This window comes from Ascaphus truei, chromosome 5 (assembly GCF_040206685.1).
Source record: "Ascaphus truei isolate aAscTru1 chromosome 5, aAscTru1.hap1, whole genome shotgun sequence".
Lineage (NCBI taxonomy): Eukaryota > Metazoa > Chordata > Amphibia > Anura > Ascaphidae > Ascaphus > Ascaphus truei.
Window position 1 is genome coordinate 279324629 of NC_134487.1, and position 18389 is coordinate 279343017.

The following is an 18389-nucleotide window of genomic DNA, read 5'->3' on the forward strand; positions in this document are numbered from 1 at the left end:
TGTCACCCAGCATACAGCACTTCCACTGCAGCAAGGGATTCTGGGAAATGACATGCAAATGAGCACTCAGTGCCACCTTTTGTCTCAAGCTCGTATTACACAAGCCAATCCTCAAGCCAATGCATGCTGTTTTAAACACAGCTTTTAAACAGAGGCTGGGATGAGATGCAAAGCCATTAGACCCACTCACATACATGTTTCAACCTTGATGGGTATCATCAGTGTGAGGCTGGTCTTAATGGCTAGCAGGTTTGAGACTAGACTAGGTAATCACCACTGTCATTAAGGTTATGGTGGGTAAAAAAAGTGACAAAAACCCTCCACAGTAAAGCATAAAGCAACTGTAAATATTACTGTATGCTCATTTGCATGTCTTAGACAGGTCTGCAACCCTGTCTTTCCCCATTGTCACCCAGCATACAGCACTTCCACTGCAGCAAGGGATTCTGGGAAATGACATGCAAATGAGCACTCAGTGCCACCTTTTGTCTCAAGCTCGTATTACACAAGCCAATCCTCAAGCCAATGCATGCTGTTTTAAACACAGCTTTTAAACAGAGGCTGGGATGAGATGCAAAGCCATTAGACCCACTCACATACATGTTTCAACCTTGATGGGTATCATCAGTGTGAGGCTGGTCTTAATGGCTAGCAGGTTTGAGACTAGACTAGGTAATCACCACTGTCATTAAGGTTATGGTGGGTAAAAAAAAGTGACAAAAACCCTCCACAGTAAAGCATAAAGCAACTGTAAATATTACTATGTATATATATATATATGTATGTATATATGTATATGCAGTGTTTGACAAACCTATACATTTGCTCGCCCCAGGCGAGTGGATTTAACATCGTGGCGAGCTCCTATTGGCCCAAGCAGCACACGTTTGGTACTAGGTGGCGAGTAGATTTTTTTGTGTGCCGAGTAGATTTTTTGGTGATTTGTCGACCACTGTGTATATGTATATATGTATATATAGTTTGTATGTATGTATGTATGTATGGCTTTCCATGCAATATTATCGTCGTCCCTCCCACTGTGAAATATGTTGGCATACAAAAAAAAGGTGATTATTTTTACAGACATTTCAGCAGGTGGGAGTACAAAATACAAGGCCAGATTTACTGAACGGTGCTAAACCTTGGTGCACCTTTTTTGCTTATTCACTTGGCTGGGTCAGACTGTGCATGGAACACAAAGCCCATAGAAAACTGTATCCAACTAGGCTATGAGCAAGGCCGTGTCCACAGGTCTCTATAAAGAGTCCGGAAGGTGGCGATGCATCTGGAAACGGTTCCTGGAAAATTTGAGCCAGTCTTGTGGCAGTGATCGGATTTATAACCTTCTATAAACTTGAGTCAATTTAACGCAACCTAATTGAAAGCAACATTATTTTACATTTTATGAGCTCAACCACGGTGGCCCATCGAGCCTCACTAGGCTTTAGCAGTGCAAGGGCTAAACAAGTACCTTCCATTTTACTGTGCACTACTTACCCTTGACTTTCAATCAAGAGAAATAGTGGATTAAAAAGGAATTTTAAGAAGGTGTTTTTTTTGTTGTCTTCGTATGACCCGCGCTGCAGCAAAGGGCTGTGGATCGTGCGGCTCCCATAACAAAGACGATGTTTGTATATTCTCGCCGCAATAAGGAAGACGGGTCACTTCAATTTCTGCCGGGCGTTTTGGGCCTCTTTGCTTTAAAACGTTTAGTTTCTTGCCACACACAGTCACACAGGATCAGTGTGTACAGAAAGCCAATTCAGTATCTGTAGAGTTCTTTTGTAGTGTTCTGTGTGAATGTTTTTTTTTTTTCTCCCCTTCTCTCTCTCCTCGTTTTTGTTTTGAGTGTCATTTGCAATTCATTGTCTGTGTTTCCTGAGGTTGGTGTATTCAGCTGCTCTGACCCTGGGTCCTGCACATTTAGCTCCTTGGATACAATCCTGCTGACGTTACTGCTGATGCTTGGGATACAAAGGCTGCTGGATATCTTAAGCAATAAAAAAAAGGGCCTTTGTTTCTGTTTTGTTATTACAAAACACCTGACTAAAGAATAAGCAGACAGATAAAAACCTCATTTACAGTTGGCACCAGACGCATGGAGTTTATGAATAGATCATACATATCTGAATTCCAAATGGTATATAACTGTTTTATGGCCTCAAAATGAAGTTTTAAAGAGGTAATCCAAGCTGTTTAAAAAATATATATATTGTTTTAATATATGCAGCCTTTGATTACCTTTATTGAAAACGAATTACCTAAGCTGCCAATTGATTGGTTCTCCCGTGATCGATCAGCAAAGAACGTGCTACCCAGGTTCACTAAATGGCTGCCTTTCAGTTTGACATCAATCCTTCAGTTCGTGTAATTCAGCAGCTACAATGTATCCTGATACTACTACGGTAACATTATCTATTGTTAGAGAACAATAGCGATAGACAGCACTCTGAGAAAGTAACAAATAGACTATTTGCAGGGTGCCAAAGGAACAATGGAGGACCCTAATTCCTCCTAAAACATTATCAATACAACAAAGTGATCCAGCACTCACTGACGCTTTAGAAAACTGTCAAACAAGGAATATGCCAAAATGAAAATTTAATATGAAGACAAAAATTTATAATAACTTGGAACAATGTGTCAAATGCGGGCAATTAAAAATGGACCCTAAATAAAGTAGTGCGGGGAAAACGTAGGGGAAGGGGGAAAAGGACAAGGAAAACCACAATGGGAAAAGGTGGGGGTAAGGGGAGAACAAAATAGAGAGTAATTAGGGGTGCAATGTTTCGGGGAGAAGACCCCTTCCTCAGGCTCGTTCCCTCAGGTCCAGAAGGACCAAAGGTGCTTCCCTAGACCCTGCGTCCCCAACAGACTATGCAAAACCCAAAACAAGGAAAATACCCAAATAAATGAAAAAAAGCACAGGCTCAGTAAATAATGTCCAGATCCAGCAAGAGGTTGTAAGCTGCTGCGCAAAAAATATATAGTCAAGCTGTAAAGTCCGTGGTCTGTGAAGCAAAAACGATAGTTCTCTCTTTGTCTTCTGCTGCCAGGGAATGTTTCCCCCCCACCCCTTTATTTAGGGTCCATTTTTATTGCCCGCATTTGGGACATTATTCCAAGTTATTATATATTTTTGTCTTCATATTACATTTTCATTTTGGCATATTCCTTGTTTGACATTTTTCTAAAGAGTCATTGAGTGCTGGAACACTGTTGTATTGATTTATCTATTGTTACAGTTTGCAGCTCAAACTGCATATAATTTCCCAGAATCCTTTGCTGCAATGGAAGCACTGTATGCTAGGTGATAATGGTGAAAAGCAGGGTTGCAGACCTGTCTAAGGCTGCAGACATAGTGCCGCAGCCCATGCAGAGACGTGCTGAGGGAAAGCGGGTGCTTTCCCTGGCCATAGTACTCGGCCCGTGGGTGGGGGGGGGAGGGCGTTCCAAGTGACGTCACGGAGCTGGTTTGCCCTCATGGGGCGAACCGCTCACGTGACCACCCTGTCGCGCGAGAAATCCGTTTTAACTGATGCATCGTGCATCCCCTCCTGCCTCCGCGCCCGCACGCCTCATGTACGCGAACACTGCCTTAAGGCAGTCTGTTTGCTCAGCGTGCGGACGCGTCCGCGTGGTCTGAGGTACCATGGACGCAGCCTAAGACGTGAATGTGCTCACAAGTGATATTCTTTATTGGCTATATGTTAACGGTGGAGGAATTTTGTTGCCTTTTTCACCCACCATAATTTAAGATGTGTGTCTAGATAGAGATAGATAGAGATAGAGATGGAGATAGATTTTATTTTTTGGGTGGGATAAATGAGGGATTGTGAGATCACGAGACGATGGGAGAAGTTTTGGTTTTTATTTGAGACACTTGTGCTAACTCAAGTACCATAGTATAGTGTACTGTAGATTAAATGTTTGTGAATTTCATCATTTTTCATACATATTGTACAATGTCTGGCTTGTCTGCCTATATGGATGTTCATGGCAAGATTAATTGTAGTGTTGACCTGTTTCACGGTCAACATTAATTGCTCGGTGGATTCTATTTTTAAGGAGCTGTAGCAAAGGTTATGTTATAAGTTTGATTCCCCTCCCTCACTTTGCCAGGTAACGCTCCAACTACCTATGGCTGAAATTCTTCATTCGCCATCCATACCTTTTCACTAAAGTATATTTTGATGTTCTTCAGATAACAGGTACTTAATCCATTGGGTACATGCTTGATCTAATGTGTTTCCCAAACTGACATTGGTCATGAGGTAGTTATTTTGCCAGTCCATTGTTCCATGAGAATATAAACGTATGGTGATGTGTGTAAGTTTTTGTGTGCATTGGTCCTTAGCATCACAAATATATTGCTTACTATATATTGCATATACTCGTAAGAAGATTGGCAACCATTGGTCTTGTTCCTGATGGTACTTTCTGGCATCAATCAGCTCCTAGGAAGGTCTGTCTCCTGGTCATTGGAGGGAGTGTTCTTCACACTTCCAAGGAACTTCTAGTGGTGGAACAGAAGGTCATCTCCGGAGGTGAATCACGTTATTTTCAGCTCTGGGGACCTTCTGTTTACCGAGATGAATACCTTCATAGAGGGTGCCGGTAGCAGGTCAGCGAGTTGTATTATATTGTATGTCTTTATTTATATAGCGCCATAAATGTACATAGCGCTTCACAGTAGTAATACATGTTGTAATCATATAAATAACAAATAATATAAATAACAGGTCATGGGAATAAGTGCTTCAGACATAAAAGTAACATTAAGGAAGAGGAGTCCCTGCTCCGAGGAGCTTACCATCTAATTGGTAGGTAGGGGAACATATAGAGACAGTAGGAGGGAATTCTAGTAAGTGCGTTTGCAGGGGGCCAAGCTTTATGTATCGTGTGCAGGATTATCCAGTGCTATTCATATGCTTCTTTAAGCAAATGTGTCTTAAGGTGGGTCGTAAAGGTAGATAGAGAGGGTGCTAGTCGGGTATTGAGGGGAAGGCATTCCAGAGGTGCGGGGCAGGAAGTGAGAAAGGTTGAAGGCGGGAGAGAGCTTTAGATACGAAGGGGTTAGAAAGAAGACGTCTTTGAGAAGAACGCAAGAGTCGGGATGGTGCATAGCGAGAAATTAGGGCTGAGATGTAAGGAGGGGAAGAAGAGTGTAAAGCTTTAAAAGTGAGGATAATTGAGTGTGAGATGCGGGATTTGACCGGAAGCCAGGAGAGGGATTTCAGGAGGGGAGATGCTGAGACAGAATTAGGAAAGAGGAGAGTGATGCTGGCAGCGGCGTTTAGGATAGATTGTAGGGGAGACAGGTGAGAGGCAGGAAGGCCGGACAGCAGGAAGTTACAGTAATCGAGACGGGAGAGAATGAGGGCCTGAGTCAGAGTTTTAGCAGTCGAGCAACAGAGGAAAGGGCGTATCTTTGTTATATTGCGGAGGAAAAAGCGGCAGGTTTTAGAAACATTTTGAATGCGAGAGGAGAATGAGAGAGAGGAATAGAGTGTGACCCCTAGGCAGCGTGCTTGGGCTACTGGGTGAATGATCGTAGTTCCAACAGTAATGTGGAAGGAGGTAGTAGGGCCAGGTTTGGGAGGAAGTATGAGGAGCTCTGTTTTTGCCATGTTAAGTTTCAGTCGGCGGAGGGCCATCCAGGATGATATTCCAGAGAGGCATTCAGAAACTTTGGTCTGTATAGCAGGTGTAAGGTCAGGGGTTGAGTTTAAATGTCCCAGTGACGTGGACCAGTAGGAACCCGCAAGGGATGACATCATGGTTTCCTGTTCACCTGCATGACACGGGAGATGTAAATCTGCCTTTTTGATGGCCCAGCAGGAGCTGCTACCTACACACCCTACGGAGGTAAGCTATCTCAGGAAGCAGGGGGTACACTGAGCTGAAATGAATGAAGTTTAGCTCCGGAGACCCCCTGCTTCAATCCTTTAACTATATTTTTTAAAAATGAATCAGGATTGCTGCTTTTAACAAACCGTAAGGCACCGTGGACTGAAATACCTCCCATGTCTGAATTGACAATGTTTACAAACTCCCCCCCAAAAATTTGGGCGTGCATTTATATTTCTTTGTGAGTTTGCGCATACATATAATGCACACTTTAATCCATATAAGGCATCAACATTTCCTGCAATGATACAAAATATACAGGAATATTATACATTTTTGCAAGATTTGTATAGAACAATACAATAGGTATACCATGGAGGAGTTTGCTCAAGCTGCTTCTAGAAGGAAGGGAAGAGTGGACAAATTGCACAAATGCCAAGTAGAGTGGTGAAGAGGAGGTTGGGTGGTTCTACGTGGTGCTTGCAAGCCGCTGGGGTGTTCTTCTTTTGGTTTTGTATATTGTGTGTGGAAGAGGCAGGTGATAAGAGGGTGAGAATCTCCGATGAGGACGGTGTCGTACAGTATAATCTTTCTTGATAAAGTGAGCATTCAGTGTATCTGTGTGTGCGCGATGGGTGACACACACTACCCTTCCTGCCATGTGTTTTCCCAGAAGAAGTGGCAAAAGCAATCAAATCTATGAGGAATAAGAAGGCCCCGGGTAAAGATGGAATTACGACTGACATCTTGAAAGAAGCTGGAGAAATACAACAGGAAAATTTCACACAACAATGGAGGAGCAGTGCCATAGTTAAGGGGAGCGCAATCTTTTTTTTCCCCTGCGCCCCCCTGCCGGCTGCTCCCCTCTCTGCGCGCCCCCCCTCCATACCTCTTACCTTGCCTCCGGCGTCATTTAACGCCACGTTGCCATGGCAACGCGTCTACAGCAGCAAGGTGAGCGCAGTTTACAGAGACCTTCGACGCTTCCCCGGATCTTCATATAAGTGCCTTCGGGAAGCGCGCGGGGCCTCTATAAACCCTGACGCGAATCTCGCGCCCCCCAGTCTGCGCACCGCTGCCATAGTTTATCCTCATCGACAAAAAAAAAAAAAAAAAGACCAAGCCCTCAAGAAGTACAGACAAATCAGTCTACTTCCAATCACTTTCTTACTTAACACTAGATTTTTATGAAGATACTTGCTAACAGGCTGAAACAGACGGCTTAGAGAACACGCGGGATTTCACAGTCGATCCAATACAATGCATCACATCCAAGCCGTACAAGAAACGGTTTCCTGAAATAATGATTATGATCTCGCACTCCTCTTACGATTCGTAGATTGCGAGAGAAAAAAGCTTTTGATTCGATCTCCAACTCTGCACTTTTAAAGGCATTAAGAACACAAATATGAAAGATTATTGGGACGTTCATCCGGCAGGTGATCGATGAGGGGTGAAGAGCTTATAGAGGGAGGCGTGTGGGGAGAGAAAATAAACGTGGTAATGGGGTACCCTGAAATTGAAATAAAACGTAATTAATGAGCGTTATTTGTATTTTTGATTAGTCTTGCTACGTTTTATTTTTTTATTAGTTGCTTTCAAACCTATACAAAGGTGTGTGTGTGTGTGTGTGTGTGTGTGTGTACATTTAACCCATTAACCCTCTTATCACTGCCATTCATTCTTTGTTACTTAATATCACATTGACTACTTTACTGCATTTTTAGATGTACTTGGTAGCCTTGTGAAAATAATCGTTGTCTGAAACTTGTGGTATAGAGTTCTAGTGCTCATTGGCTTTGGACAAGACCGAAGTCTTTTATAGTAGTAAACTAAGACGTTGGATATTGGGCTTTCAAGACCGGGTCGTTCCTTCTTCAGATTCAGGTGACGGGACCTTTGTAGTCTCGCAATCTTTGTAATTTTATAGAGCAATAAAGTGTATCTGGAACTTAAAGACCATGTTGTGGGATGATTGGATGCATAACTATAAAAAAAAACATCTGTCCTGTTAAGACATGAAACCTATTCTAAAATATTTTTATTATTTTGTTCAGTGGTTGATCAATTACATCTGCATGTCTGGTTTTGTCGTTTTCTACTGAAGGCAACTGCTGGAGCCTCACCTCAAAAACCGTACAATGTGGTTTGAATTTCATTTATATATAAGCTTGGGTTGTGATCGTTATATATAGATAAAAGGACTGTTTTTGATTTGTCTTTAATGCTGCTCCAGTGACTTTTTAACAAACGTTTATTTTATTTTAGGGACCATTGGGTACAATCAGAGGAACCGAATTGATACCCTCATGTACCTGTTAGGATACCCACAGAAGCCGATGGTTAAAACAAGAACCATCGAACTGATTGAGTTTGAGAAACTACCAGCTGGACAAAATGCTACTGTTGCAGTTATGAGCTATAGTGGCTATGACATTGAAGATGCTCTTGTATTAAATAAGGCCTCCTTGGACAGAGGTAAGATGACCAACGCATTTCATGTTGTTTCAGGACAACTTGATCAGATTAGCAAATTCCATTGTATTCTTTAGTTAAAACAAATTAATTTAGTTTAACAAATCGTTGTAGCTTTTAGTGATGCAGAGCATTTCAATACAATACTTTACTAATAAATTATTTTTTGAACGCTGAGGTTTATATATAGATATTCTGTATCTATATATATATCTGCCATTTTTATTTTGGAAATATGTACACAGCAGCAGCTTTACTGTTGTATTGTGCATCTAATGTGACGTTACACCAGATATTACGTAGACATTTTTTAAAGGAGCAAATGTGCAAAATCTTCTTCTTTTTTTTTTTTTTTTGTGTTTTTTTTTTTTAATCAGTTCTGTAATATTAGATAATACTGTGTGCATTTATGTATTTTTACTCCTAATGCCAGTTTTATTGATTTTTTTTATTTTTTTTTAATATGTACTTACCATTGTTTGGTTGCTACAGCAACTATTTTTAGAAAGTCCTATCCACTTCTTTTGAAACGGGCTCTGACACACACCTTTTTTGAGCTCTGCCCCAAAATATCACAAACAGATCTGTTGTGTTCGAAACAGCAGAATGTCTACTGCTCAGAAAGCTGTAACAATGTGTTCTGCTTGGTGATATAATGTTACATATCAGCTGCAGCATTTCACTAACTGCAGCCCAAAGTTAGAGGGCGTCCATGTAGAATTAATTATACATTGTCACATACCTGTGCTTTATATATCAAAATAAGAAAAAAAAATTAAAAAAGGGTAGGGGGGAGGGGAGTACTATTGCTGCTTTAAGTCACTTCTGCAGTCTGTATATCCTATCACATAAATATGTGTGCCATTTATTTATGTGCAATGTCATTCGCCTGTACAGTAGGGTCCCGCTCATACGGCGGGTCCCGTACTAGGCCGCCGCCAGAAAGCAAAAATCACCGAAAAGCAGAATATGGCATTTGCTATGTCCACCGGTGATTTTCGTCTTTCCTATCCCTTCTGCGCATGCACAGACTCTGCTGTCCTCCTTTTGCACATGCACAGACTCTGCTGTCCCCCTTCTGCACATGCACAGACTCTGCTGTCCCCCTTCTGCGCATGCACAGACTCTGCTGTCCCCCTTCTGCACATGCACAGACTCTGCTGTCCCCCTTCTGTGCATGCACAGACTCTGCTGTCCCCCTTCTGTGCATGCACAGACTCTGCTGTCCCCCTTCTGCGCATGCACAGACACTGCTGTCCCCCTTCTGCGCATGCACAGACTCTGCTCTCCTCCTTCTGCACATGCACAGACTCTGCTGTCCTCCTTCTGCACATGCACAGACTCTGCTGTCCCCCTTCTGCGCATGCGCGAACTCGTCCGCTCCCCCTTCTGTGCATATGCGACCTCTGCAGTCCCCTTCAGCGCATGCGCAGACATGGCGGCCACCTTCTGGGAATTGGCAGAGCGCCAAGAAGCGGGGCCCTACTTACCTTTAATAACTAGATCAGGCGAATTATTTTTTTTAGGTAAGATTTTCAGACGAAAAGTCATTAGTGGGGGGGAGGGGGAAAAAATCTGCTTCAGTGGCTAGAAACATTTATTTTTTTACCTTCTCTTCTTTTCACAGCAGACATATTATACACATCTCTCTTTATTCTTCTATTAGCCAGGACGGCAGTGCCCGTTGCCAGGCACCCTTAATAGTATTCCCAGACATGTATCTTTGACATTACTGTCTGCTGTTCCTCATTTACTTCTTTTTTGACTGTGTCAATACAACCGGGACTAAATAGGAGTGTTTTCTTCCCTTCTAGAATAGGGGCATACGTAAGAAAATGGAAATCCTGCATCTGCAGGTCATTAAGTAGAATTCTTCTGGAATAGGATTTATTTTATTTTCTGTAGTCCTTTCTCTACTGCTCAGATGCTACCTAACTATCCTTGGGGACTAAAAGTGCATGCAGAGCATTGCTTTGCAAATTGTTGCTTGTCCTTCCTGTGCAGAAAGTGTTAAAAACACAATATTTAATATTAAGCTTTAATAGAAGCTTTGTGTCTTCTCCTTGTGCGTTTCCCCTTTGTACACCAGTTCATTAGGCATAGAAGACCCAAATACAAGTGCTTAGTCTAAATTCGTCCTTTATTCTCCTTTCTGGACCCTGTGCTCCGTATTAAGGAACAATAACGATGAAGTGGCCTGTCCATTCAATGACATGAATTGAAGGTGGCACCGAGTGTCCAGGCTTATTCCTCGTTATACTGGCCAGCAGTCTGGAAGCCCCTTCCCTGCCGGAGCGGTTCGAACCTTTCGAGTAGGAACGCATTTCTGCCTTCTCCTGCAGTGTCATTTTACATACATGTGGCACATTGACGTAATGTAACTAGCACAAGTCAGACGGAGATGTTACAACGTTTTGAATTTGAAGAGTTCAGAGGATTGTATCCCAAGGCTACTTCAGTGCTTTCTCACAAAATTTAATGAAGCATTTTTATAATCTTGTTACTGTGCTATTTATTATTACAGAGTTGAACTAAAGAAGATGCCTGGCATGCTACGGCTTCATGCTAGTGTTACTTAAAGCAGTAGGCCAAGCAGTCGGGTTCTCCCCTCCAGTCCGCCCCCCCCCCCTGCTTCCCTCCTGTCCCCCCCTTCCCCTTTAATATGTGCATCAATACAATCCACACAATAAGTAACTAGCTAAGTTGCCAATCGATCAGCGAAGATTCGGCTCGGGTTCACTAAATGGCTGTTTGCAGCAGATGAGGACCTAATATGCAAAGTTCTGTGGGGAAGATCAGGTGACTAGGCAGTCACTAGATACAATTGGTGCACTGTTAGAGAGAGGGCAGGGCTCAAAAATGGGTGTGCCAGAGCCTGTCTCAGAAGAAGAAGGGGATGTGACTAAGTAAATGGTTGCTATAGAAACAAAAAATGCTTATTGCATTATAATTAAAAATGTAATTGAGTTGTTTAAAAAAAATACTAAGTATTTTCTCATAGTACAGAACTGATTTATAAAAAAAAAACCACATAAGATATTGCTTGGTCTGCAGCTTTAAAAATGATTATTTAACAACCATTGGTCTACCCTTTGATACAGGAATGGTGGTGCTTTTTCTCAATTTGAAGGTACAGTCCACTTTTGGGTCAGCTTTAACCAATTGCCAGCGTGCATTTAAGGGATTCAATCTAGTGTGTGTGTGTGTGTGTGTGTGTGTGTGTGTGTGTGTGTGTGTGTGTGTGTGTGTGTGTGTGTGTGTGTGTGTGTGTTTATTTTTATTTTGGATCAGTCTTGCTACGTTATTTTTTTTATTAGTTGCTTTCAAACCTTTGTGTGTGTGTGTGTATAAATATTTTACCCATTTGCCGTCTTATCACTGCCACTCATTCTTTGTTACTTTTATATCACGTTGACTACTTTACTGCATTTTTAGATGTACTTGGTAGGCTTGTGAAAACAATCGTTGTCTGAAACTTGTGGTGTATGTATATATGATATTGCATAGAAGGTATGGAATACTATTCCCACCTTCTGTGCAATATCATGAGGTGTTGAGCAAGACTTGACTCGCGCACTAAACAAAAGCCTTAGTAGACAGACAAATGGGCACTTACTGGTCTCTGACATCAATAATAGTTTATTAGAGTTATTAGAGGGTCACTATTTCAGTCTGCTGTGGTGCAGGTAGGATAACACACATACCATACTCCTGTGTGTTTCCTTTCCATTTACTACAGACAACTGAACCCACTTCTGAAAGTTGCTCTTTAATTAATGATGCTGCCTGTCGTATATAATGTGGTATTATTTCATTCGTCACAAGTAGGCATCCGCCAATATCTAACTATTTTTTAAATCTAGGATTCGGAAGGTGCCTAGTGTACAAAAATGCCAAATGTACGCTGAAGCGTTATAGCAATCAAACATTTGATAAGGTGATGGGACCCATGTTGGACGCAACAACGCGCAAACAGATTTGGAGGCATGAAATCCTAGATGCTGATGGCATATGCTCACCAGGTAAATAGAATTATAATATTACAAATCAAACCAACAGCTTGTGTGTGAGCGCTCGCTGGGTCAAAGTGGAGTTCCTTCATTTTTAATTGGTTACGGCCAACAATTCTATTCATGTAACCGGTCACAGGATTCTAGTAGCTGTAATTGAACTGATAAAAACTAGATTTATTTGAAAATTGTGATGTTAGACCAAGAGAAAAATTCTTCAACATGGTAGGAAAATGTTAAATAGTACTTTTGTTGGGGAAAATGCCTGCGGTCTTTTTTATACATTTCCCACTGTCAACCAAACGGGCTAGAAGGACATGAAGGGTTAAAAAAAAAAAAAAAATTAAAAATTGAATTTTCTACATTGTTGTATTCAGGAATGATGGTGCAATTCTCAATGTGAAGCTGCAGTCTTTTTTTTTAGGGTCAACATTAACCAATTGCTGGGATGATGTTCGGGGAGCTGCCATGGGCAGGGGTGGCGAACGCCAGTCCTGAAGGGCCACAACAGGTCAGGTTTTCAGGATATCCCTGCTTCAGCACAGGTGGCTCACTCAGTCATTGACTGAGTCACCTGTGCTGAAGCAGTGATATCCTTAAATACCTGTTCTGTTGGTGACCCTTGAGGACTGGAGTTGGCCTCTCCTGGCCTAGGGTCTTTGTGCATTTTCCACCGTGTTAACCAAACGGGCAGTAAGGATAACATGGGTTAAAAACAATAAACCGTGACACTAATCCTGCAGTTTACAGGCCCTCCCCAGGATTTACATGTATAAATGACTGTTAAGGTTAGCTGTTTAAACACACAAATTAAGTATTTCATAACTTTACCATGTTGATTTGTTTTCTCTCTTTAGGGGAAAAAGTAGAAAACAAGCAAGTGCTTGTTAACAAGTCCATGCCGACCGTCACACAGACGCCTCTAGAGGGGAGTAGTCAGCCTCAGCAACCACAGTTTAAAGACGTACCAATAACGTAAGTGATGTTGAAGCTGCAGTCTGCTTAAGTGGCTCAGCGAGTAAAGACAGTGAGTCTGGAAACAACGACGGGAAGGAAACTTGGTTCAGTTCCCGGTGTCAACTCCTTGTGACCTTGGGCAAGTCACTTTATCTCGCTGTGCCTCAGGCTTCAAAGTCATAGAGTGTAAGCTGATCTGGGCAGGACATGCAATACTGTAATTGTGAAGCGCTCTGAGTCCATTGGGAGAAAAGCGCTATATGGAATGTAGTTACGTTATTGTTTACTTCATGCAGGAAATAGTATCATCCTGTTTGCCTTTACTTTATCATTATCCTTCGCTCCCTAATTCAAGCCTTATGGGGGAAAAGCTTCATGGAGTCTCTTTAAAAATGACTGCTTCATAACACTGCATCCTAGGTCTCCCGGTCCTGCTTCTCTCTGGGGGCTGTGCGCAAGGCCAGGGGTACACAACTCCAGCCCTCAAGACCCCCCAACAGGCCAGGTTTTCAGGATATCCCATCTTCAGCACAGGTGGTTCAATCAGTGGCTCAGTCAAAGACTGCACCACCTGTGCTGAAGCAGGGACTGATTGAGCCACCTGTGCTGAAGCTGGGATATCCTGAAAACCTGACCTGTTTGGGGGGGGGGGGACTGGAGTTGAGCACCCCTACCCTAGGCAGAGGAACATATACAGTACAGGAATCCCTTGATTATATGGAACAGATACGTTCCTGAAAAGTTGTCTATAAAGTGATATTCTGGATATCAAACCCTATTTCCCCATCGACTTTCATTATTTAATTTTAGATACGTTCCCATGGAAAAAGAAATTCACCCTCGAGACATAATAAAATCACACTTACAAATGCAGCAAACCTTTTTTTTTAAATTTTTTTTTTTTTTTAAGCACATATTTATTGGGAAATAGATAATTGTTTGATATAATAATAATAATTGTCAAAATAAAGAGCATGGGGAAACCAGCTCAATATGAAAAGTGCACACAGGTGACCAAGAGCTGTGTGAAGTGCACAAGGACACCCCTCCCAAATGTATCGTTTAGAGCAGGGGGGCGTGACATTTTCTGGGGGGAGCGTGGCGCTTGCAGAGGCCCCACGCTGTTCCCCACAACATTTAAATGCCAGGTGAGCGCGCGAGGCCTCCGTATACCTAATTTACCTGGTTTTCGGCGTCTTACCTGGTCTCCGGCAGAGTCTCATGATGCCGCGTTGCCGTCAGATGACACCGGACAAAAGGTAAGAGAGAAACAGGCAGGGGGGCGCGAGCAGTGGGGGGGAGCAGGCAGGGGGGGGCCAGACTAAAAAGTTTGCGCACCCCTGGTTTAGAGATGAAAAATTCCGTAAATTTGAGTTTAACATTCTGTATATCGAATTTCTTCCCCAATTTATTAATTCTGTTACAGTGCAATTCTGTATATGGAGGAACGCCTGTGGTGTCAGTCTCCTGGTATTTTGCCTTGTGCTGCACAGCTAACAGCATTGGGTCCTAAGTATGAGGGCTGAAAAAATATGTATATGTTTTATTTTATTTTTTAATATTTGTAATGCCAATACAGTGCTAAATTTGAGTGATTGTTTAGAGAAGTGACCTATCCAGAAATGAGAAAATCAAATCCCACTAACGAATGAATTATTTCATCAGTTACAAAGGATCCACCGAGTCGTACATTGAAAAAGTTATGATTTCTTCAAATGCAGACGATGCATTTCTCATTAAAATTCTTCTGCGGCAAACCAGGCGGCCAGAAATTGGTGATAAATTCAGCAGTCGACATGGACAAAAAGGTACTGGATTCCCTGTCCCCTATTACTCCACTACTTCCCTGTCGCCTGTTACTCCACTACTTCCCTGTCGCCTATTACTCCACTACTTCCCTGTCGCCTATTACTCCACTACTTCCCTGTCGCCTATTACTCCACTACTTCCCTATCGCCTATTACTCCACTACTTTCCTCTCACCGATTACTTCACTACTTCCCTGTCGCTTATTACTCCACTGCTTCCCTGTCCCCTATTACTCCACTACTTCCCTGTCGCCTGTTACTCCACTACTTCCCTGTCGCCTATTACTCCACTACTTCCCTGTCGCCTATTACTCCACTACTTCCCTGTCGCCTATTACTCCACTACTTCCCTATCGCCTATTACTCCACTACTTTCCTCTCACCGATTACTCCACTACTTCCCTCTCGCCTATTACTCCACTACTTCCCTCTCGCCTATTACTCCACTACTTTCCTCTCACCGATTACTCCACTACTTTCCTCTCACCGATTACTCCACTACTTCCCTGTCGCCTATTACTCCACTACTTCCCTCTCGCCTATTACTCCACTACTTCCCTCTCGCCTATTACTCCACTACTTCCCTGTCGCCTATTACTCCACTACTTCCCTCTCGCCTATTACTCCACTACTTCCCTCTCGCCTATTACTCCACTACTTCCCTCTCGCCTATTACTCCACTACTTCCCTCTCGCCTATTACTCCACTACTTCCCTCTCGCCTATTACTCCACTACTTCCCTCTCGCCTATTACTCCACTACTTCCCTCTCGCCTATTACTCCACTACTTCCCTCTCGCCTATTACTCCACTACTTCCCTCTCGCCTATTACTCCACTACTTCCCTCTCGCCTATTACTCCACTACTTCCCTCTCGCCTATTACTCCACTACTTCCCTGTCGCCTATTACTCCACTACTTCCCTGTCGCCTATTACTCCACTACTTCCCTGTCGCCTATTACTCCACTACTTCCCTCTCGCCTATTACTCCACTACTTCCCTATCGCCTATTACTCCACTACTTCACTCTCGCCTATTACGCCACTACTTCCCTCTCGCCTATTACTCCACTGCTTCCCTATCGCCTATTACTCCACTACTTCCCTCTCGCCTATTACGCCACTACTTCCCTCTCCCCTATTACTGCACTACTTCCCTCTCCCCTATTACTGCACTACTTCCCTCTCCCCTATTACTCCACTACTTCCCTCTCGCCTATTACTCCACTACTTCCCTCTCGCCTATTACTCCACTACTTCCCTGTCACTTCACTATTTCCCTATCACCTATTACTCCACTACTTCCCTGTCGCCTATTACTCCACTACTTCCCTCTCGCCTATTACTCCACTACTTCCCTATCGCCTATTACTCCACTACTTCACTCTCGCCTATTACGCCACTACTTCCCTCTCGGCTATTACTCCACTGCTTCCCTCTCGCCTATTACTCCACTACTTCCCTATCGCCTATTACTCCACTACTTCCCTCTCGCCTATTACTCCACTACTTCCCTCTCGCCTATTACGCCACTACTTCCCTCTCCCCTATTACTGCACTACTTCCCTCTCCCCTATTACTCCACTACTTCCCTCTCGCCTATTACTCCACTACTTCCCTCTCGCCTATTACTCCACTACTTCCCTCTCGCCTATTACTCCACTACTTCCCTGTCACTTCACTATTTCCCTATCACCTATTACTCCACTACTTCCCTGTCGCCTATTACTCCACTACTTCCCTCTCGCCTATTACTCCACTACTTCCCTATCGCCTATTACTCCACTACTTCACTCTCGCCTATTACGCCACTACTTCCCTCTCGCCTATTACTCCACTGCTTCCCTCTCGCCTATTACTCCACTACTTCCCTATCGCCTATTACTCCACTACTTCCCTCTCGCCTATTACGCCACTACTTCCCTCTCCCCTATTACTGCACTACTTCCCTCTCGCCTATTACTCCACTACTTCCCTGTCACTTCACTATTTCCCTATCACCTATTACTCCACTACTTCCCTGTCGCCTGTTATTTTTTATTTTTGTTGTTTTTTTTAATCTTGTTTAATAATAATTTTTACCTTCCCATGTGAAATAGTTTTGACGAACAATTACTCGGTATCTACAATAATGCAATGTAGTTGGGGAAATGGTGCTAGTACCAAGCTAGGGCCCCCTCCAAGCCACCGTTCCTCCATTATTGTAGGATTAATGCATTTACCAACCACACTGTAAGTAAAAGAGTGAAAGATCACGATGGGAAATGTCTGCTATTATTAAACAAAGCTTTCAGCAACAATTTGGGGTAGGTTCCATTTTTTCAGGAACAAAAATCATTTAAATCAGTAGTGTTGGTTTCATTTCATTTTTTAATAGTGTTAAATAAAAGATGCAGACAGTCCTGGATACTGGAATTCTAACCTAGAAGTTGGGAGAAATTGCTCGACTCCCTGCAATAAAAGCAAAAAATAGGAATCCACTTTGTTCCACACCATCAAATGGGAAATAAATGAATCGCTTTATTAATTGAGGGGTTACATAAAACATATGACTGTAACTAAATAGAGACAGCGATGAAAAAATATATACAGCGTTTAGGCGTCGCTACCACTAGACTGCTTACTAGTACTGGTGGAAATAATACCAGAGTAAGTAGCAAGGAGAGAAATGGACAATAGTGTCGAAAAAAACGTCACAAACAAAAGCAAATGTGGCCCGGTAGATGTAAATAACTCGATGTAGATAGGTAGCCGGGTCACACAACATTCAATGTGGTGGTCAGATAAGGTCACCAGAATGGAAGACCTCAGAGAAGAAGGTAGAATGGCTGATGGTGCAGCCAATAGTAAGCCTAAATCTAAGCAGCACTACAAAGACCTGATGGTAAGATTGGTATAGTAAATAGCCAACCCAGAGGGCAGAAATATATCCCAGCAATTGAGCCCCAATATATAACTAACACACAATGATAAGTGTGTCATCAGGGGTTAATAATTGCCAAACAGAGCAGAGTTATTACCCTGCTATAGAGAGATGCACCAGATGAATAAATAGTAGTGCGCCTGGTGGAATAAACTCTGAGTAAGCTGCAGGCTACGAGTTAGCAGTATAAGCCTACAAATCATTGCAGAGTTAATACCACTCCCCGCAATACTGCTCTAATTGTACGAAACACCACATTTCAATTTATTATCGACAGATTAAAAACGAAAGAGGTGAACATGCCAACAATCCAACAGGCCCAGTTTTATTTGCTAGTGTCTGGGTGAAGGTTTAGACTCCTTTGAAT

At 42.7% G+C, this 18389-nt stretch overlaps 1 protein-coding gene across 2 annotated transcripts in view; it reads left to right on the plus strand.

The window, feature by feature from the left end:
- Positions 1–18389, plus strand: part of POLR3B (RNA polymerase III subunit B) — a 103353-nt gene that overhangs the window by 66741 nt on the left and 18223 nt on the right. For both annotated transcript variants that reach the window (XM_075602231.1, XM_075602229.1), the window contains 4 exons: positions 8119–8328; positions 12189–12347; positions 13193–13310; positions 14958–15100. In XM_075602231.1, coding sequence (XP_075458346.1) covers positions 8119–8328; positions 12189–12347; positions 13193–13310; positions 14958–15100 — 630 coding nt within the window. The remainder of the gene's footprint in view (positions 1–8118; positions 8329–12188; positions 12348–13192; positions 13311–14957; positions 15101–18389) is intronic.